Here is a 24087-nt window from a genome sequence, read left to right as displayed (position 1 = left end):
TTATTGATGAGGTCCAACTTGAACTACATGGTGAGGTGATGAAGATGCAAAACCTTGGAGCAGAATGCTTGGGATTAAAACGTGCTTTTGTGTTATCTAGCTTGTTGGTATTATTTAACTGGACACCGCAGTACACGAAGAATAATGTATAAATCCGCAAAACATTGCTGACATATAGCAAGCTGCAGAGGGTACTACAATAGGGGCGGATGGATGGTGTTTAGAGAGAGTATGGGGGAATGGAGATGTCTAACACAATGCCGGTGTCGGAGGATGTGGTCGAACGGTGCACAGACGAGCAGCCAGACCGCTAAAGTCATTGTCAGAACCGGGGAGAGTGAAAGCGAAGTCCCTCTGTGGCGTCAGTACCGGGAAAATTATTGTGTTAGTCATGGTGGTTACCAATGATGTAATTGTAATGGGTGTTAATAGCGAATTAGGCACTAGAATGGCGTTTTGAATAGAATACAACAGAGGCATAGAATGTTGTTTTTTGTAAAGCATATTTGTGAATTACACATTCACAGCTAGGGGAACGAACTTAGTACTTTAGTTAACGTTCTAGTAAGGTTCTGTCAAAGTTACTTCGAGTAACCTTAATATAACGTTCTTTTAAAACTATCTGGTCTTTATTAAAGGGATAGTTCACCCAAAAACGAAAATTCTGTCATTGATTTCTCACCCTGATGTTGTTCCAAACTTGTAAGACCTTTGTACATGTTTAAGTTATTTTTAATGAAATCTGAGAGCTTTATGACCCTGTGACCTTTATGAGCTTTATACACAGAAACACATCTATCATGTTTAAGGCCCAGAAAGGTAGTAGAGATATTTTTAAAATAGTCCATGTGACATCAGTGGTTCAACTGTATTGTTGTGAAGCTACGGGAATATGTTTTATGTGCAATAAAAATAACAACTTTAACAATTTCTTCTCTTCTGTGTCAGTTTTTGACACGTGGTATCACAAGAGTACCACAACACGTGTGGTGCTGCTGATTCAGGAGCTGTCAGTCTGACTTAGAACGTCTGTCTCTCTCAGTTCATCATCTGTGTATTTCGGGTTCTATGCCAGAACACCGAATCCTGCATCAGCAGCACCACTTGCATGCATTGTGAATTGTGAACGAGCGGTGAAGGCTGACACAAAAGAGAAGAACTTGTTAACTAAAGTCTGTATTTTTGTTTTCTTTGGGCATATATAGTATTCTTGTAGATTAATAAAATTACAGTTGAACCACTGATGTCACATGGACTATTTTAATGGTGCTTTTGAATGTTTCAGTTGCTTTGCTCTTTATGCAGGGTCAGATAACTCTTGGAATTCTTGAAAAATATCTTTAATTTGGGTTTCGAAAGTTTTACGCAGTGTTGGCAAGTTTGTGGTTTTACCGCTGATTTGCGCTGTTTTAACACTGTTGCCGCAGGTTGTTTTTTATGTCCGAGGGAATAAGTTACCGTAATAATATAATATTTAGTCCCTGGAATGCTAATTTTACCAGGGGAATCCCGGCAAAAAAAATTATCGGGGAACCCCCTCGAAACATGATTGGGTTATTTTTGAGCTAGTTTTGAGTAGCAATTGGGTGGGTTTTGTTGTGAAAACCTGGCTTTCCCTACGGGTTTGGGTAGTTTAGATAACTATTCTTTTAACATTCCGAGAACGTTAGCGCAAATATTCATACGTTATACATTAGGGATGATAATATCACAATATGAAGTCCACGATACAATATTGCGATATTTAAAAAAAAAAAAAAGACAAATAAAGACTTGGGAAAAAAAATTAAGATTTTGTACATTTTAAATAGGGCTGTGCAAATAATCGCATGCGATTATGATGCGCATCTCTTCAGTAATGCCGGTTCCGTGATTAGTCGTAAATTTCCATCACGTGCAGTGCAGTCAGACGCATTCATTATGGAGCTAATTTTAAAGTTAAATTATTCTATCTAATGCACTTTGAGAATTCAAAATTAAGAGCTCCAACCCATGTTCTTAGCTAAGAAAATTTAAGTCAGAAAAAAGTGAATTAACTTGTACCTGAACTTTAAAGGGGACTCAGCCCTCTTTTTATTTGTGATATATTGTCTCAGTCTAAATTAAAATTACATTCACACTGTTGTTTTAGGAAGACAAACAAATTAGATTATAATAATAATAACAACAATTTTATATTATGTTATTCCTATGACCGTAATAGCCATATATTGTAAAACAACTGCACTGTAAAATAAATGAAAATTAATATTTCATAGATATATTATTTTTGCTTTACACTACATTGGAAAATTACAATACTTCTTTCCTAATTTCTACAGCTGAAAGAGATATTTTAATGGCTGCGCGCAAGACGCAAAGTATACCCGGGCCTATACAGTGTTCATTGTTTGCATGTCCGTTACGTCCACAAGACCGTAGGGCATCCCATTCATCACTTTAGCTTTCTGGAGAATAGGTTTGTGCCGATAGACGATAGTATTGTGTATCGACAATAGTCAGAGATATCGCCTGTTGCTGATGCCTTTGGCAATTATTATTATAATAAAATAGACTAGCCACCTAAATTTAGCAATATAGCGCTTCTGGAGCGCTTCAGAAACTTGCCGTGGGGTGGCTCGTATAAACGCAAAGGCACAAATCACGTTGAGTGGAAGGTGGTGTTTCGGGGTGGGAAGCATGCAGTCTTGCGTGCATTTGCTCGTTTTCTGTAGCTGCTTTTTGAATAATTAAGGAAATGTAAGCATTATAATTATTAACTTACAATGTTTCTATTAAATTGTTATCGTTTTAAACACAAATTAAGTCATATTGAAAACATTGGGCTGCTTTTAGCCTTATGCTGGTGTTGGTTCATTTGCTGGCAATGAAACTAAGTAAGTACATAATTAAATAAATCAGCATGATAATATTGTGTATTGGCGATCTCACAGGCTGACGATCGGACGATATGAAAATTTAGCATATCGCCCAACACTACTGGAGAATGCTCGTGAGCACCCCCTTTGTGACCGCTATGCGACCTACAGTAGATACGCACTTCTGCCATTCCACAGCAGACTTCTACCCCAAATGTCAAAGCGGCATTACTACTAGAAGAAAGATATACAGGTTTGGATTGACGTCAGAATAAATGATTACATAATGTGAATGTTTGAATGAACTATCCCTTCAAATATTCCCTTCAAATTTTTTTTATTGTAGGTTGTTTGTTGGTAGAGCTCCACCCAAAAGCTGTGCAGACTAGTGAGGAGTGGGAAAGTTAATCTGATGCTCCACCCTGAGCACATCAAACTGGCTCAACCACTTGTGTCTCAAAATGTTCTCCCAATCCTGTTTGTATTTGGCCTTCAGTGGGGATCCTTTGTCCTAGATCAATTTATTACACGTCCTACTGAAAGGGCAACAGTTTCCACAAATCAGTGTTGCTATTGTTAGCTATGTTTTTTCCCATTAATTAAAATAAAACTGAAATAATATATGAATATTAGACAAATAAAATTAGAAATGCTGCCTTAGTGACTAGTGTTGCACAATATACCGGTACTTGAAAAGCGTTGCGATACCCTGCTTTTAAAAATGGTACAATTCCACATTTTACTAGTACCGGTACTTTAAGAATGCGTTTTAATAAAAGCCATGTTTCTGCTTGTCTGTGTTAGTAAATGACGCAGACGCACAGTTTTGTTTACTACACACATACGCATGCAATCACAGTGTTTTCAGCCTCTGCCACCTCAATATATGAGTACATGAACATATGAACATAATCTCTAGAACTGCTCTGAGAGTCACTTCATGAGCATTTTACCGTTTCTTTTGCTGAAAACTATCATCATATAATGAAGACCCTAAAGGTCTTCACAGCAACCCGTCAAAATAAAAGTTTGATTTAACTTGACAGTCAGAAATATATTAATATATTACGTAATGTAAGGATAGTGCTACTACTACTAATAAAAATATTATTAAAACAATGTTTAAAGAATATTTACCAGAAAATTGTGAATACATAACTAAATGAATAAATAGCCTATAATAAATTCATTCTTTATCAAATCTAATTATTATAAATTCTTTATACGTGCTTTTGATTATTAAAATGTAATGAAACGATTAAAATAGAATCCAGAAAATTAATGGAAAACAGAGATTCACAAACAAAAGTGAAACTGAGAAAAATAATAAAACGTATTTCATAGGGCCTTAAAAACGTAAATTTTGTTATAAATAAATTGATGTTAAATTTTGCAAGTTTCATGATTTTAATTAATTAGACATGTTTTTTGATAAACTTTTTTTCTAATGTATCCATTAAAATGAGTCTATAAAAATTAAAATGGAATTTAGGAAAAAATAAACGGCTTTTATAGAGTCCTATTTATTTCATTAGTGTGTTTGTTTTATTGCAGCTGTCCTTTAGTTTGTTACTTGCATCTAGGTTCTTATTAATAACAAAGATAAAATGACTATGTCATGATATAAATTGTTCTTGTGAAATAAAATGAAATAAGATTTGGCTTTATCCTGTAAGCTAACGTACCAAAATAGCTAAGATCTACATTTGGATCATTTATTATTTAATTACTTTTCCTGTTGTTCTAGGTTTTTTCAGTAGTATTGTGATATTTTAGCGGTTATCGTATCAAAGTCAAAATTTTGGTATTGTGACAACACTATTAGTGACTAAGGTCACCCAAAAATGAAAATTACCCCATGATATCCTCACCTTCATGCCATCCTAGGTGTATATTACTTTCTTCTTTCAGACAAATATGAACAGAGTTATATTAAAAAATATCCTGGCTCTTCCAAGATTTAAGATTTTCAGTTCCAATAAAGTGCCTCCATCCATCATTAAAATAACTCCACACAGCTCCAGGAGGTGAATAAAGGCCTTCTGAAGTGAAGCAATGCATTTGTGTAAACAAAAACTTGATAAATCGTTATCTCTAGCTTCCGCTAACTGTGGTACTGTGGCGTTCCAGCGGATGAAGTAGGACGGATTTCGATATAAGCCAAGAGGATGCAGGTTTTTCTTTGCTGTAAACAAAACTTGATTCTTATGAGACTAACATATTCTCACTGGAGCTTACACTACGCTTCTACATCATCCGCTGAAACGCTATTCTTTCGCGAACGCACATACGACAGTTGGCGCAAGATAGATTATGGTTTATAAAGTTTTAAATATGGATATTTTTATTACACAAACACATTGATTCACTTCAGAAGGCTTTTATACATCCTCCGGAGCCATTTGGAGCACTTTTTATGATGGATGGATGCACTTTATTAGACTTCAAAATCTCAACACCCATTCACTGCCATTATAAAGCTCGGAAAAGCCAAGATTTTTTTAAATATAACTCCAGTTGTATTCGTCTGAAAGAAAAAAAGTCGTATACATCTAAGATGGCTTGATGGTGAGTAAATCATGGGGTGATATTCGAACTGTTCCTTTAAAGAATTTATTTTCTTAGATTTCATAAAAGGATGTTTTTAGTGTACTGCAGGCCTGATTTACTGTAGTGCTTTTTCCCAAGCAAAACTTTTGTATCAGGAGGACATGATTAGTTTTGATATTGAACACCCTGTCATAATTTCTCATAAAACAGTGCATTCTAATGAGTTAAAACATTGTAAATCTGACAAGTCTAGACACTGGTGATAAATATCATCCGCTCCAGCTATTTCCCTTTCCCTCGTGTGAGCTGCATGAAACGTCTGCTTATTGTCAAAAAAAGTTCCCTTTCTAATTCACAGGATGCCAAACTCAGGCTGCTTAAGAACAAGACGGCTGGCGTAAAAAACCTCAGTCCTGTCATTATCATGTACAGCATGTTGTCTGAGCTCTGGAAGTGAAATTAGAACTCGGCTGGAGGTTTTGAGTGTCTAGGCACGCATACAGCCGCTTTGTTCCCAGGCCTGCTTTGTTTGCTGTAAGGTCAACTAACTGCAGGGAATGCAGAGTTTGGAACACCAATAGCATTATTTTGTACAACACCGTGGGCCTTTGATTCCTGGGGAGTTTTTTGGATATGTAATCCAGTCACATGTCGCAAAGCTGTGTTAGTGTTTTAGCCTCAGCATTCTCAGGGAATTTTTTTTTTTAGATGTACAAAGACATTTAAGACGCTGCCTGAGGAAGAGCACAGTAGTTCATGACCTGCATCTTTCCATGAGTTTAACTGCCGAATGTGCTGATTCCATTAGGTAGCAATCAGCACATAGTATTAAAAGGACATTTCCCCTCAAAATAAAAATATGAAAATCCTGTATGACTGACTTTCTTTAAAGGAACATAAAAGGAAACAGTTTGAAGAATGTACTGACTTCTTATTTCCAAATAGTTAAAATAAATGCTCAAAAAGTATTTTAACTGAGGTTCATTAAAAATGAATTGCTTTATTGTTAACTAAAACTACTGAAGTGTTTATTATATGAAATGTTTAAATGAATCCAAATAAAGCTGAAATAAAGTAAAATATAAGAATTCGATTCAAAACGTTAAAAACTTAAACAAAAATGAGAAATGTTGCCAAAGCAGTTTTAAAGTTTTAAGTAATTAAAGTATTAAAATAATAAAACTAAAACTGGTAAATATAAATATTTACAAGCATAATACTTTTAAAATATTTTCAAAAAAAAAAATGTAATTAAAAAATGACAAGCACAGAACACAATTATTAAAACTTGAAGAAAAAAAAAAATGGATTTACTATATTAATAAATACTATAATAGTATAAAATAGTACTAAAATAACATTACATTTTGAACAGTAAGATTTTTAATGTTTTTTTCTGCTCATGCCTCAAGCCTGCTTTTATTTGATCCAAAATGCAGCAAAAGCAGTAATATTATGAAATATTTTTACTATTTAAAATAACTGCTTTCTATTTGAATATATTTTAAAATGTAATTTATTCCTGTGATCAAAGCTAAATTTTCAGCATCCTTACTCCAGTCTTCAGTGTCACAGGATCCCTCAGAAATCATTTTAATATGCTGATTTGCTGTTCAACAACATGTGGTATTATTATTGTTATTATCAATATTTAAAACAGTTCTTTTAGTACTTTTTTTTTCAGGATTCTCTGATAAATAGAAAGATCCAAAGATTTGAGCATGTATCTAAAATAAAAAGCTTTGTAACATTATACACTGAAGAAATTATAGAAATTAATACTTTTATTTAATAAGGATGCTTTAAATTGATCAACAGTGATGAAAAAGACGTTTATAATGTTACAAAAGATTTCTATTTCAAATAAATGCTGTTCTTCTAAACTTTCTATTCATTAAAAAAACCTGAAAAAGCTGTTTGCAACATAAAAATAATGATAAATGTTTTTTGAGCAGCAAATCAGAATATTAGAATGATTTCTGAAGGATCATGTGACTGGAGTAATGATGCTAAAAATTCATCTTTGAAATCAAAGGAATAAATTACATTTTAAAAATATAATTAAATAGAAAACAGTTTTTTAAATAGTAAAAATATTTTAAAATTTCACAGTTTATGCTGTACTTTGGATCAAATATAATGAGGCTTGGTGAGCAGAAGAGACTTCTTTAAAAAACCAAAAAATCTTACTGTTCAAAAACTTTGGTAGTGTACAGTGTGTAAAAGTCATTTTTTACATTTAACAGCATTATTAAAGCATTATTAGTTTGCTGTTGGATGACAGCAAAGGTACTTTAAAAGTAAAAGTCGTGGAAATCAGCTTACGCAATTAAAATATCCGATATCAACCTATATGTACAATATTTACAGATTCTTATAAGTAAAATCTTTTCTTAAACAATCAGTTAATCCAGTTCACAAAAGCAGCCTAAATAATTAGTTCAGAAAGTTAAAGTCATATGAAATTGGAAAGACATGTAGGTGAGGAACAATCACTTTTAGACCAGAGAAGATTTGAAATCACCATCTGGTTTTCCTCATGCATCAAACTTTCACCATCAACCGTGTACAGGGGTCTCGCTATGAGCCGAAATGACTGTGAGGATCATGGGGCCTCTACCTCTGACCCACATACTGTAGAGAACAGGGTTCTGCGCCGCACTAGTCCGACATCAGCTGATCTCTTTGAGATTGTAGCAATTTCTCACAGTGAGTTCAAACAGTCCATTATTGCCTCTACAGTTCACAGGCCTCAATACCCGGTGCAGAGAGACTATTATTGTGCAAGCGAGTGACTGTCAGTTGCACGTTATTCCTGAGCCGACTTCTATGACCAAGAATGGCTGGCTTTGTTTTAGTCCACTGCTAGGCTTTACTTAGACAATGATATAGCATACAAAATGAAGTGTGTTTTTGCCTTTTAAAAAAGTGTAAATACTCATTTTATGGTATTTTTCTTATTCAGTGTGGGAAAAAAACAGAACTTGGTCTAAATGATAAAGGTTTTTATTAAGATGTATTATGCAATTGTGCAACATTTCTTCATCGCTGCACAGTTTCTTGTCAACATGATTTAAAAGTCGCTTTTGTTTCTACAGGGTTGCCACCCGCCATGTTAAGATAAAGACACAGATCTCTGTGTTGAACATGCTAAAGCGATTGGATAAGATAAGGTTCAGAGGACCGAAGCGAGATGAGTTCCTGGACCTTGCCGAGTCCCCCAACGCATCTGACAGCGAATGTAATGACGACGTCCCAGTAAAACACCGGAGCTCCATCAAAGAAACGGAAGAGCAGCGAGACCCTGTAAGTGATGGGTTTTTTTTTTTTTTTTTTTTTTCTTTTTCATCTGTGGCAAATGTCAAGAGAGAAACTGTCAGAAAGTGAAAGTGCTTGAATGCATTTTGTTTTTAAAAAAAAATGTGGTTGTGTTGTTTGTCTCTGCAGAAAAATGTAAAGATGTGATATGACTGTGAAAAATGGTGTTGACCTCTATTTTGAAGGTTTCGTAACACCAGTCATTAAAAGCTATTCAGTTCGACAAGAGATCAAAACCTAATTTACATTCTTGGTCCTCAGATTTAGATTCAGATTAGTGTGAAAGCCTGTTTCCGCCACTGAACAAATTGTTTTAAAAAAATAAGATACTTGCGACTTTTTATCTCACAGTTTTGAATTTTTTTTTTTTTTCTTGCAATTCTGAATCGGCGTGATACAGACTCGCAATTCTGAGAAATAAACTCACAATTCCGAGAAATCAACTCGCGGTTCTGCAATGTTAAACTCAGAGTTGCAAGATATAAACACAATTGGGAGTTACAAACAATTGGGAGTTATTTAGTCAGAATTTTGAGAAATTTTCAATTCTGAGAAATTTAAATTTTTTTTTTTTTTTTCCCTCAAAATTGGACTTTATAACTTGCAATTGTAAGTTTATATCTCACAATTCTGAGGAAAACAAATTCAGAATCAGAATTGTGGGAAAATAAGTCAGAATTGTGAAATAAATTCAGTCAGAATTGTGAGTTTATATCATGCAATTCTTAAAAAAAAAATCAGAATTGTGAGTAAATAAAGATAAATGAATTTTGCTGAATGAGATAAAGATCCAAGCCAGTAAAATTAGTCTTCCCATCACTAATTCAGATCTGCTTATTCTGGTATGTAACGTCCACTTTTCGCCATCCATCAGTCAAGATTTGTAAAATAAAAGTCCCAGTAATTTTTTTTTTTTTAACGTCTTGTTTAGGGCTGCAGTGATTGCTTGATTCTATTTGAGTACTCGATTTAAAAAAAAATAATTACTAAATTGCGTTTTGCCTGTGACGAGTAATTGTCAAAATACCGAATGTGGTGCATTCCACATTAAACCCATTTAAAAATCGTAATAAAGAATAAGAATTCACAAATGCTATGATTCAATTAAATGAGTATATGTGATGCAGGTTTAATATATGCGCTTTAATTATTTATGCATGTAGCTTATGTACAGAGAGGCTTCGTTCACAGTAAATGCTGCTACACAAAATATAATTATTAACATGTGTGGAGTGTCTCAAACTCCATCTTTGCATGTTGTTGTGAGTTAGGGTTTATTATAACGTTCATCTGGGAACACAGCGTGTGCTATTTCATCAGATTTGTGAGGTAAATCATTTGTAAACCTATGCAAACACAGGAGAATACATCAATATCTTTCTCAGTATGCTAACTGTTGATCGCGATTTCAAAATAAAACCTCAAACACTCGCTCTGAGTTTTGTGATGTCCATATATTCAAGAAATTACAGTGGCTGAAGCTTTTCTATCATAAAGAAATGGCCAAATATTAAAGATTAAGCAGATATTTGAATGCAATCTTTAGTCAATATTAAACACAGATTATTGGCGCCCTCTGTAGGCATTTGTTATATTGTGTAATGTACATTATCTTAACAGTTTTGTTCAATCAAACCATCTGATTTCTTGCTTTTGACACTTTTTGATATAATTATTATTGCCTCATTGCTATTATTTATGTATTTTAAGTCCTTTTAAAAGCTAATTTAATTTTATTACAACAAAAAAATTAATTATAATTACCTGATTACTTGATTAATCATCAGAATAATCGGCAAATTACTCAATTACCAAAATAATCGTTAGTGACATCCCTAGTCCTGTTTTGATAGAAAAGTTGTGTTTCACAAGTAAAATGGTTTATGAGTGAAGTTTCTTTCTTTTTTCTTTTTTTTTTTTTGACAGAATTTGCTTACAATTAGAGCTGCACGATTAATCGTTAAAAGAAAAAGTCTTATTTTTAAATGAATGAGTGAATTTATTTATTTATTCATTTATTTTTTTCTATTTTTTAAAGGGTTACTCCACCCCAAAATGAAAATTTTGTCATTAATCACTTACCCTCATGACGTTCCAAACCCGTAAAAGCTTTGTTTGTCTTCGGAACACAATTTAAGATATTTTGGATGAAAACCATGATGTTTGTGACTGTCCCATTGTCTGCCAAGTGAATAGCACTGTCAAGGCTGAGAAAAGTGTGAAAGACGTTGTCAAAATAGTCCATCTGCCATCAGTGGTTCAAGCATATTTTTACGGAAAGAAAAAAAAAACAGCAACGACTTTATTAACAATTAGTCTCCTCCGTGTCACCGTAGCGCCATTCTGGAGAGTATCCGCTGGGCGCAAACTGCGTACGCCGTTCTGTGTCAGCTGCGTCACGCGGATACGCTGTTTTCGTTCGAATCAAAGTGGAAATTAAAAAAAACATAGAAAACGTATCCGTGTGGCATGGAGGAGACGAATTGTTGAATAAAGTCATTATTTTTGTTTTCTTTTCATACAAAAGGTATTCCCGTAGCTTCATAAAAATTATGCTTGAACAACTGATGGCAGATGGACTATTTTGACAACGTCTTTCATACTTTTGTAGGGCTTGACAGTGGTATTTACTTGGCATTCAATGGGACAGTCACAAACCTCTCGGTTTTCATTCAAAATATCTTAAATTGTGTTCCGAAGACGAACGAAGCTTTTACATGTTTAGAATGACATTTTGGGGTGGAGTAACCCTTTAACTGGGGTTTTATAGAAATGTGAATATCAAAAATATTCTTTTGAGTTTTTTGAACAGATGCTCAGCAATAAAAAAAAAACATGTACTCCCGTCACTTGCTTCCAGCCTGCATTTAGTTTCTGTTCTTTGCGTTGTGAGATGAGGCAGACAGCCAAATTCCCAAAGGAGTTTTAGCCCAAACATCCATTTGCTTGACTGTATTTCTTTCTGTATAAATGACCTCTTCCTGTTGTTGCAGCTGAGATTGCCCTCCGTCATTCATATCCACAGGACTTCACAGGCCCTAGTCTTGAAAACAATCTTTGTAAAGCTGCAATATCTTTTCCTGTGCTCGTTTGTTTCTGACACCGCCCTGTGTTTAGCACTGACCTTTAGTGTTTTGCTTGACATTTTACAAGAAAGAACTGATTGGAAACCACATTCTGACAAAATGATGTTATTAAGGGCTTTTAAATAGGGCGGCCTCGTCCAAGCACGTTTTCAAAGAAATTGCATTTGCTGCGTATAATTTGATAAGCACAGGAAAGCTCACCTAAGAGATCTGCTGTGTCTCTGTGCTCTCACGAGCTGGTCACTATGGTTACAGCTGCCGCACTGGCGTCCGGTTGGTGACTAGAGCTGTGATTTGTCGAATCCTGGTTATGCTGGACTTCTGTGAAGACGATGCGGTAATGTCTCTGACAGGCTGGAGCCACAGACGCTAATGGATGCTCATTTATTAGACCGTAACCTGGCCATTCGAATAAAGAGAATGTCCATTAGACGATCTTTCTGATGTTTAATTGAAGCTTAACAGCTATTTAGTGTTGTCATTGCTGTGAAGCTTTATGAACTTCTAAGCTTCTCATGTTTTCTGTTACTCGCGGTTTTCAGGCTGGCTCGGGGACTCTCGCCATGTCTGCTGCTCCCATCCAGGACTACAAGATGAGTGATGCCGACCGACTCAATGAGGTCAAAGGTCACCTGGAGATAGCCTTACTGGAAAAGCACTTTCTTCGTGAGTAACAAAGAAATAATTTTTACAGCATCACTGAGCTTGGTGTGTTGTTTTTTGTGTGTGTGTGTGTGTGTGTGTGTGTTTGTTTTTTAAGGCTATAATTGATAGGGTACAGTGGGGCTAAAAGGCGCCTTTGATATTTTTGTCCTCTAAACCACTAGAAGAGAAAAACATCCAAAACATCCGCTTTTCAAGATACATATGCAAATTTGTCTGTTTCTTGACGCGATCGCGGTCAGCTCCGCAAAGTTGATTCTGTGCGTACTTGATCTAATATTTTATGTTTTTAAAATGTTGTAGATTTAAATAGCCAATGAGAATTGCTAAAATTCTTGAGTATGTCTTGAGACAAAGGTCTTCTTAATAATTTTCAGTTTTAAGATAATTTAAAACAGCAGTTTTTAAATAATGAAAGAATATGTAAAAGTATGGTGTTTGGGGTAAAAAAAAAAAAACACCCCTGCTGTTGGGGCTAAAAGGCACAATAAATAACATGATCATTATTAGAAGGCTCATTTTTCTATTTGTTGATATGACATTGTTAGATTCAGATAATAAATATCATATATTATGTTGGGTGTCCATCTTGGAGATAATCACCATGTTTAGAATAAAACCATCATATTTAAAAACATGCTATTAATCATATCATATAAAAAATATAATTTGTTGTTACTACTGTGAATCTACATTAAATTACTATGGGTTTTCCTTTTTTAAAATGATTTTGTTTATACACTGCCCTCCAAATGTTTGCAAACGCCCTAGAAAAATATCAAAATATCCACCATTAGCAGCTATTACAGCTCTGCATAATCTGGGCCTAAATTCATTGTATTCTAAACTTAATTGGCAATCAATTGTTGAAGCTATTAAGGTGTGCTGACCCAAAAATCTTTTAAAAACCTGGGCCAAGTTTAAACCAGTAACCAGGCATCACAGCTGGCAAAGGGGCATGTGTGACTTTGACATGTATATATTGCCATTATTATGTAATCAAAATGAAAATGATTATTGCTGGTCTTCAATGATAATGTCAACTTACTTTAATGTATTTGCACCAAAAAACAATAAGGATTTATGCTGATATCATCCAAAACCACCCTTGCCAGGGGTGTTTCCAAACTTTTGGAGGGCAGTGTATATTTCAAAATGTTTTATATTAACATATTTTAATGACAAAAATTGTCATATCATATTGTCAACATTTTATTGAACAAAAATTAATTTTTATTTTTCTAAATAAGCAGAAAATAGTACTAACCTTGTTAAAGTGATTGTTTTGAACAAGTATTAACTTAGATATTATATACAAAAAATAACATTATTTTAGCTAATGCATTTGTATCAATACTGTGTGCCTTTTACCCCATGCTGGTGAGCCTTTTTTCTTAGGGTATGCCTTTAGCCCCATTGTACCCTATATACTAAATATTATTATTCTAAATATTCAAGTATATAGAATTTTTATAAGATTATTATTATTATTATTATTATTATTATTATTATTATTATTATTATTATTATTGTTGTTGTTGTAAATATTTGATTTTATGGCAAGACACTACAGGCAAAATCACTGGGGGTTTTTTCAAACACGTCATTTTTGAGAGATCGTGCTAATTTGCTTTCATAACTTCTCATCTTTCAGACTAGTTAAAGAAAACAGTAATTATACTTTTTCCAATTACAGTACATATTTTAAAGGCCATTTTTTATTAAGTTTATATAATATATTATATAATATATATAACAATTTTACAATTTAATGCAATAAATAAAAATCTTTAACTCTTTTGTAAACAAAATACTGCAAGAACAAAATGCATTTGAGCACAGACACACACACACACACACACACACACACACATATATATATATATATATATATATATATATACATATATTAGTCATATAGTCAACATTTCACTTAACACACCCCTCCCCCCAGCACTGAACTTGTTGCAATGTGTTTTGTTTGTATTGCTTACTTATGATCATATTTATGATACATTTGAATTGCTTTACCTAATTAATATTCAATATACAATTATGATCTTTACTATTATTATTATTATTATTATTATTATTTTATAATTTTATTAATTTTATTAACTTGCATACCTAAAACCACACCTTTGATACCTTGAAATACTTTCATATAAGCCGTTATATGAAAATGTTCTGAGGTGTTTCAAAATGGACTCTTTACTTGCAGATTAGGAATTTGTTAGAAGCAGCTTTTGAGGAAAAAGTGATTTGTCCTCTCAGGCCTGCAGATCTGTAATATATCACAAGCTAAATAGGTGATCGCTCACGGTGTCTGTCAGTTGATCTCCCTGAGCAGTGCAGTGAGATCACTCTCATTAAGACCAGAGCTGCGTGCACCTTACAGCGATTAAACCCAGCATGTCTACTGCTGATCCTGTGACCTGTACCACTTTTCAATTAATGAGACTCTCGGCAGCACAGATTAGCTCGCCACTGGGGTTCACACACAGGCTTCAATGTTTATAGGGACTCACCATAGACCTAATAGTTTTTATACCGTGCAAACAGTATTTTCTCCTTAAGCTAACCCTACCCTTAAACCTTTAAAACTTTCTGCATTTTTAGATCATTCTGTATGATTTATAAGTTGTTTTCCTCAGAGACCAAAAAATTAAATTAGCAGGAAAAGTATTGTTTTTTTCCCTTATTTTTCAGATTTTTTTATTTTCCCCAGAATGTTGATGCATGATATTATCTTGCTCACCACATGATAATTCAATTTCCCTATTCATTATATTGGCTTAAACAGAACAGTACGAGGTTGGGAGTGTCTGGTCTATTTTTAGAACCTGTTTGTATTTTTGTGTGTGTGTGTGTGTGTGTGTGTGTGTTTGTGCTCATTGCCCTCAAGCACTGCAATACTGGAAAGCTGCAAAAGGTCAGACCAGGACCGCCAAACTGTTGCTGTCCATAAAAGCAGACTGGACTTATTAATAGTTTGTTACACAACTGAAGCCTCCGTGTGTAGAAAAAAGGCAAAACCTGATGAATCACTGTCTTTGATTTAGCAAGAGAACACAGAGGTGATTCAAAGCAGGACATAATGCTGCTTCAGGCTTATATGAGATGATGTAAGAGTTTTGTATGCTCTCTTTTTGGGCTTTTTCACATCTGGACTGTAGTGGATCCAGTAGATCAGTGTGTTGTGACCCAAAAATGAGTCACAGACCTGTGAAAGGAACAGTAAGAAAAAAGTAAATGTAAATAATAATATCCAAACAACCATATATATCAAGCATATAGTAGGATTGCAAAATAAATATGTTTTGTAAATTTGGAGAAATTTGCTGCTGTTAATTAACAGACTAAAAATGTATATAAATTTCAAATATTTCACTGCTCAATGCCAAGTCTGACTAATCAAAATTAGGGGTCGATATGTTTTTCAGGGCTGATGCCGATAACCGATATTTTGAACCGATATATATTTCTCGTGTAAAAATTTAAATTAATATCAAAATTAAAAATAACGAGGGCTCTGACAAAAACTTTCTTTAAATGCTTAATTTGCATTCATGCATTAATTATTTTATGGGCAAAACAATTTTGAAAATGACAAAACTGATAACCATACAAATTCTTAATGTTGGTGCCGATAATCAGTCGACCCCTAATCAGAATCAAATATTCCAGAAAAATGTGTAATTGATGTTTCGATTAATTACTCTAATATATAGCAAAATTTGACTGTGAAAATACCCTCAAAGCCTATTTCAACATAAAATTAATTACACAAACATTAAGGCTATAACAGCCTAACATAGACTATAGAACATAAAAGAAGCTAATCTGAGAAACATCTCAGTACTTTTTGTTCATACAATGAAAGTATTTGTTAAACAAAACAGCTTTGTAACCAACATTCTTTAAAATTCTTTTATGTTTCACAAGAGTTTTGAAATGACATGAGGGTGAGTAAATGACATAATTCAAATTTTTGGGTGAACTATCCCTTTAATGTTTTTATTTTTATAATTATTTTTTTTTTAATGAAATGATGCTCTAAATAAACTAAATCTGCCAGCAGGTGGCAATAAATGCCTTTGATTCAATCAAATGGCTGATTCATTCAGGAAAGAAGTAAATGGTTCTCTGTATGAATGGGCCTTTGAATCATTGGTTCACATCCGTTCAAAACGTGGATTTATTCAGAAACTAAACACCGCTGTGTTGCTCGAAGACTGGCAGCAATACTGCTATGGCTTTAAAGGTAATATGTTCTCTGCAGTATTGAGCAAAAAACACATAACTGTTGTATGAAATCACATTTAAATTTGTGATAGATCGGGACAAAATCAGCACTCCTGTGATATTGCTCTTGCTGCTAATGTGATTTCGCTTATCATATGATATAAATATGAGACAAAAACACGTGCATGGGCATTTTTTGCACCAATATCTTTTTAGGAAATAAATGCATTTATGGAGTTGTTGCCCTGCGTCATATTTGTCTTTTTTATTATTATTATTATTTTTTTAATTAATATTAATTTATTTATTTAATATGAAGAGTTCAGATGCAAAACCGTCTAAAAGCCACCTCGGTCAAAAATGAGATAATGATACTGAGTGAGTGCTCTCAACACATAGTATACGTCCATCAAATACTTTTACTTTAAACTCGCTAAATCCCAGCCTCATATATATATATATATATAGTTGACTGCTGACAAATATGATTCAGGGCAACAACTCCATAAATGCCCTAAAATTCAAGATATTGGTGCAAAAAAAATGCCCGTGTATGTGTTTTGTCTCATATTTATATATACACATTTATATATATCACACGATATCACATGGGCAGCAAAAGCAATATGACACGAGTGCTGATTTTGTCTCGATCTATCACGAGCTTAAATGTGATTTTATACAATAATTCAGTAAACAAGAAGTTGATATAGTTTCATATTTTAAATATTATATTATGTGTTTTTGCTCAATTTTGCAAAGAACATATTGCATTATGGCCAGTCACAAAAGACTGTATTTCACTGCTCAATCCCAAGTTTGACCAACCAGAATTAGGGGTCGACCAATATGTTTTTCAGGGCCGATACCGATTATTACAGATCAAGCAGACCAATAACCTATATTTTGAACCATTATATAACTGGTATAAAATGAAAATTTATGTCAAAATTATAAATAAAAAGGGCTCTGCAAATACTTTTCTTTAAATGCTTTAAAATTACTTCATCAGCAAATTGGTTTTTAAATTACCAATACCGATAACCATAAAAAGTCTTTCAATTCTTATTTGTGCCGATAATCAGTCGACCGCTAATCAGTTAACCTATCAAAATATACCACTTGACATATTTAATAAAGGTGTATCAATTCACAATATCCGCCAGTCCTGTGTAAACTACGGCATGCAAAGTTTTTTATTATTTATTTATTTATTTTTTAATATCGTGATATAGCGGAGCGCAACAGCACAGTCTGAAGTACTGCTGCCGCTCACTTAACCGATCTTACTCATCTCAATCTGCTCAGTCTTGGTGATGTCAGTGCCCTAAACGATGTTATAATGGACTATTTCACATCCAGAGATGAACGATCGGATGAAGTTACTAAAGAGGAGTCAGATGACAGTCTGTTTTCTGCACAGTGTGCGAACAGTTGCGCTGCACTCGCTTTTAGTTCAAGGTGGGCTGCATTATTTGTGCTATCTAAACATAAAAGGGGTGATCAAAAGTTCGGAGACTATGCACATGATAAACAACGGAAAACAGACGTTAGTCTGTTTGTGTAATGATGCAGTACAGTGAGCCTGACTTCACAGACAGCTTTTCTGATCATAAAATGAATCTAAAAGAGTCCAAAGAGCTCTTAAGCAATGATGAGTAGCATAAATTTCGAGATGTTGGTGTGTATGGCAGTAGCCAGTAACAAACAGTTATAAGATCATAAGACAGATTTTCATGCTTCTCATCCTTCAAGTCACTGTTCTTGGATCAAATGACATGACCACTTTGGAAGCTGCAGCTGTCTCAGTTTTACAATAGAGTTGTGCTGACAGCTATTGACTCCTTCCTCAGTTAGAATATAACAAAAATATACACATTGTCAGTTGCAAAGGGCATTTATTGCAGTATTTTCTCACGCTGATGTTAATTAGAAGGCTGTATGATGAGCTAGCATTAGTCCACGTTTTTGTGTAGCCTCCACTATTGTGTCCATGTTCTTTTTGTTTTTTGTTTTTGGCAGAGGCTGATTGTGCAAAGGATGCTGTCAGTCAGAAAGGCTTTCATATGCTTAATTGCTTTGATGTAGAAAGGCCATTAGATGCTATCTTTTTTTTTTTTTTTTTTTTTTTTTTTTTCTAAGCCTTTTCTGCTTTAGCACGCTAGTGTGAACGGAGGCCCAGGTTTGTATGTGTCACTCAGAAAAGAAAGGAATCTTGCAAACACGATGACCAAGTCTTTATCAAGCTATAAAAATGTTGTTTGCACAGTTCTTTCTGCATAGTTACTGCCTGAGTAATGTGCTGATTGCATATGTGTTAATTATGCAGTTACTTCATTTTAAAACTAAATAATTAATAAAATAAAAAATAAATAATCTGTTTATTAGACATTATATTATATTATATTATATTATATTATATTTTTTTTATGTTATATTACTTTTTTTTTTCCTCCCCATTCTCTTTGGTGCTACTAGTGGCACAGAAAATGACACCTTTACCTTTAACCTGGGTGTAAACGTACCCAACATACAGTGTGACTAAGAAGCTCTTTAATGTTTAAACACTATTTTGTTACCCTGAGATTTTATTACATTTCCCTGTTGACTTGAGAGTTGTTAGTTTACAGTTAGTTACCCTTATGTTTACAGTAAGTGTTTGAGTCCAGCGTCTCATCTGTACTTGACAAAGACAAAAATATGTTTTGTGCTTCTAGCATGGCAAGGATTAATCCTTACATGATTATTTCTGCCACACTTCACTCACTGTAGGTTGAGTACAAAGCTCACACAACAGCACAAATCTAGGAAATGTTCTCAAAAGGATTCTTCATGTAAAGCTCCTAAACATTCCCCTTGCACGGCATGTAACAGGAGATTAAAATTTCTGTAAGTGTTTTATGGTGATTTATTTTACATATTTTATTATAAAAGAAATAACATCTATTTTTGAGAGATTCTATACCTTGTACAGTATTTTTAAAAATGCTTTCAGCGTCTCTGAATAATTTTATCTTTTTTCCTTTTCTAATGTTTTGTGTTTGGTTTTTTTGTTTTGTTGTTGTGTTTTGTTTAAGAGGGTTTTTTTCAAGTTGGTTGGTTTGTGTTTTATTTTATTTATTTATTTATTTCATTGTTACGTTTTGTTTTACTTTGCTTTGTTTTTTGTTTCATTTTTGGTTTGCTTTTCTTTTTCTTTTGATTTGGTTGTTTTTTTTTTTTTGTTTTGTTTCATTTTTTTTTTTTCTTTGAATAGTTTTGTTTTCTTTTTTACTTTTTTTTTAATGTTTTGTTTTGGTTCTTTTTTGTCTGTTTTGTTTGAGTTTGTTTCGTTTTTTTATTTGGTTTGTTTTGTTTGGTGTGGGTTTTGTTTTTTGTTTGTTTCATTTCGTTTTCTGTTTTACTTTTTGTTTTTGCTTTGTTTTGGTTTGGGTTGTGATGTTTGATTTTTGTTTGGTTTGGATTGTTTTGTGTTGTTTTGTTTTACTTTGGGTTGGTTTTTTGTTTCTTTTTTGTTTATTCTTTTTTAAAAATGCTTTGTTTTGGTTCTTTTATTGTCTTTGGTTGTTTTTTAATTTGTTTGGGTTTGTTTTTTTGTTTTCCTTTGTTTTGGTTTCCTTTTGTTTTGGTTTGGTTTTTGTTTTATTTTATGTTGTGTTTTTTGTTTTGTAATTTTGTTTTGTTGTTGTGTTTTGTTTTTGAGATTGCATTGAGTTGTTTTGTGTTTCATTTTAGTTTGGTTTGTGATGTTTAAGTTTTGTTTTGTTTTACTTTGCTTTGGGTTTTGTTTGGGTTGGGGTTTTTTTGTTTATTTTTTGTTTACTTAGAATATATATTTTTTTTAATGTTTTGTTTTGGGTATTTATTGTTTTGTCTTTGGTTGTTGTTTTTTTAATTTGTTTGGGTTGTTTATTTTTTGTTTTGGTTTGATATAGTTTTGTTTTGTTTTACTTTGTGTTTCAGTTTTCGTTGTTTTGGTTTTTGTTTCATTTTATTTTGTTGTTTTTTTTTTTTTTTTATAGTTTTGTTTTTTTATAGTTTGTTTTTTGTCTTTTTTTGTTTGTTTTAGGTTTTTTTTTTTTTTTTTTTTTTGTTTGGCTTGGCTTGACTTTAAATAGTGTTTTAAATTATTAAACTATTAAAAATTGTGGCATCCGACTCTCAAAAAAAAATTGCATGGATTCTGCTTGCTTGGCCCTCTGAACAGGCTGTTAATAAAGAACAGCTTCATGAGGGATTAGATTAGGCTACAAATATTCGTTTCAGTCTATTGTTTTACCAATGTGAAACAGCTTGTTGACCGCAAGCTCTGGGTTTAGCGACGGCCCCTGGGGTCTGCACTGATCTTCTGGATTCAGATGTCTTCTCTTTAGCACACCTGCCCTTGAGTCAGCGGCAGGGGGTCTTTATCATGACTATAGCGCCTCTGCGGGAGACGCAGGAACTGCTGAATTATAGATGAAGATGGGCTTGTGTTCCAGGCAACCTTGAGGCAGGTATTGTATGCGATAGAGGGCAGGTGGAAAAACTACTCGATCAGGACTGTTATGTTTGTGCATTAGAGTCGAGGTGTTTTCAGAAAACATGCTGTGAAGGGGTTTTTTAGGACTGTAACAGTATGTTTTTCCTTTTGTTAGATAAAGGACATCCTGTGCTGTCTTTCAGATCTCCTCTGCCTGCTCTGTTGAGCGTCCTGTCCTGTGAGACTGCTTAATTTAGTGTCATCTTTGAGATTCTGGATGACTTCATTGATCATGTGTTGGCCTGAATCTGGACCCACAGGATTCTGCAGAAAGCACAACGGGTTTCCACAGAATTTGAATTCTGTCATTTGGCAAAATTGGCAACATCTGTTAATGGCATGTTTACCCATTTGCTTTTTCTTATTATAACAGCCTATTGAAAGGCTTTTGATTAAGTGAAATTAACAGTGGCAGGAGGCCACCTCATTGTTTTCTGGTTGACAAACGCTCTCTGGCTAATTGTTGTTGTGCACAGAGATTTCTTTAATATGTGCCAGGTAGTAGGAGCATTTATTCTTTTTACAGTGTTTTTTTTTTTTTTTTTTTTTTTTTTTTTTTTAAATGCGTTTTGCTTTTATTTTTGCTAGTGTTATTTTCATTTTTTTGTTGTTGTAGTATGGTTTTTAATTTTTTTTTTTGATTATTTTTTGTAATGTTTTTTTGTTGTTGTTCTTTTTGTTTTGTTTTGTTTTTTTGATTATTTTTGTTTTATGTATAGTTTTTAACTTTTTTATTGCTTTTGCTTCTCTTGTTTTTATTATTTTTTTATTTTTGGTTTGTTTTTGTTTCTCTTTGTTTATTTTTGGTTTTGATTATTCTTGTGTTTATGTTTTGTATGGTTTTCTGATTTTTGTTGGTCTTTTTGTTTGTTGTTTTTACTCATTTTGTATTTCTACGTTTGTTGGTTTTATTTTTTATTTTTGTTTTTATTGTTTTTGTTTTTTTTATTTGTGGTGTTTTGTGGTGTTTGTTTCTCCTTTTGTTTTTTGTTTATTTTTGTATTTGATTATTTTGTGTTGTTTTATTTATCCTGTTTTGAGTTTTAGTTTTTTTGTTTGTTTGTTTTGATTTATTTTTTGTTTTGCATGTTTTTTGTTTGTTTTTGTTTGTTTTTGTTTCTCCTTTTGTTTGTGTTTTCTTTTATTTATTCTGTACTGTAATTTTTATTTATTTATTTTTTTTTGCTGCGTTTTTGGTTTGTGTTGTTTTTGTTTTTTTGTTTTAAGTTTGTGTGAGGGTTATTTATTTATTTTTGTTGTTGTTGTTGTTGTTGTTGTTGTTGTTGTTTGATTTTGTTTGATTTTGTTTCATTTCTTTATTTGTTTTTAACACATTTTACCATAGTATCTGTTCCCTTGAATTTTCCAAACAGCTGGCACAGAAAATGTGGAAAATGTGCCGGTTATACAGTATTGTATCATCATAATTGCCTATTTTTAACTTTAGTTACATTTAGATAATGATATGGTCAGATTTTGTCTTATTACACAGCTCTTATTATAGGAATACAGTTGCATCATGGTGATGTCAGATGATTTTGTATATTTGGGCTTTTATCACTCTGCGGTCTCTCTTTTCATAGATATCAAATCAATAATTCATGTTTGTTTGTTTGTTTGTTTGTTTGTATGCAGAGGGATATAACAAGAAATATAAAGTACATTTGGCAAGTCATTATTGCAAAATAAGCCTGAAGAGGGTTATACAAGATCTTGATCATGCTGTCAGGGTTTATTTTGCAACATCAGACAAGCTGACTCATCCTTCTTTTGATTGTGTATCTGACATCTGTCGCTAAAGAAACCTCAAGCATGCTGAATGTTTCCAGTGAAACCACACCACTGCTGATTTATGTGTGACTGCCATTGTGTTTCCTGAAGTCAACAGCAGTCTACTCAGTATTTTAATCATGCATTTAAACATACCGTTTTTCTTTGTGTATTGCTCACAGAGGAGGAGTTGAGGAAGCTCAGAGAGGAGACAAATGTCGAGACGCTGAAACAGGAGCTGGAGAAAGAGAAATCTAAAAGAGTCGATCTTGAGCAGAAAATGAATGAAATTCTCAGATCCAGGTATGACAAGTGATGGTCTTCCACAGTGTGGAAGTTTCCTACAACTACATTTTGCTACATTTAATAAACATACATTCCGATTTAAATACTTATGTATTTATCTGTTGTTAATATTGCAAGTAAATCAGTATGTGTGCTTGGTCCAGACTAGAAGATTCACCACCTCCACCTCCAAAGCCACAAGTCACTTCTGTCAATGGAACAGGTAAAGCTCAGTTTATTCTTCCTGTTCACTTAAGTCGTAACGTAAGAAATGCTGTTTCTGGCTCCAAGCCACAACTCGTTTCACTTTAAACAGCCATTTATAAGCACTGTTTGTTCATAATATACATTTAAGCTAAACATCTAGCATTGTGGAAATTATAGAGCCCTTCTTTTATTCTCTAACAGTACTTGTAAACTATATGTGACCCAGGACCACAAAACCAGTCATAAGGGTCAATTTTTCCAAATTGAGATTTATACATCATATGAAAGATGCTATAGTAGATCAACATTTGGCCGAGATACAACTAAATATGAATTCTGAGGGTGCAAAAAAATCAAAATGTTGAGAAAATCACCTTTAAAGTTGACAAATTAAGTTATTACCAATGCATATTACTAATCAAAATTTAAGTTTTGATATATTTACAGTAGGAATTTTACAAAATATCTTCATGGAACATGATCTTTACTTAATATCCTAATGATTTTTGGCATAAAACAAAAATCAATAATTTGGACCCATACAATGTATTTTTGGCTATTGCTACAAATATAGCCGTACTAC

At 33.3% G+C, this 24087-nt stretch overlaps 1 protein-coding gene across 4 annotated transcripts in view; it reads left to right on the top strand.

Moving 5' to 3' along the window:
- gramd4b (GRAM domain containing 4b) overlaps window positions 1–24087 on the top strand; it is a 48194-nt gene that overhangs the window by 712 nt on the left and 23395 nt on the right. For all 4 annotated transcript variants that reach the window (XM_051100310.1, XM_051100307.1, XM_051100308.1 and 1 more), the window contains exons 2-5: window positions 8507–8714; window positions 12355–12478; window positions 23195–23315; window positions 23462–23520. In XM_051100310.1, the coding sequence (XP_050956267.1) occupies window positions 8507–8714; window positions 12355–12478; window positions 23195–23315; window positions 23462–23520 (512 nt within the window). The remainder of the gene's footprint in view (window positions 1–8506; window positions 8715–12354; window positions 12479–23194; window positions 23316–23461; window positions 23521–24087) is intronic.

This window comes from Labeo rohita, chromosome 25 (genome assembly GCF_022985175.1).
Source record: "Labeo rohita strain BAU-BD-2019 chromosome 25, IGBB_LRoh.1.0, whole genome shotgun sequence".
Classification (NCBI taxonomy): domain Eukaryota; kingdom Metazoa; phylum Chordata; class Actinopteri; order Cypriniformes; family Cyprinidae; genus Labeo; species Labeo rohita.
This window is presented reverse-complemented; position numbering and strand designations above follow the sequence as displayed.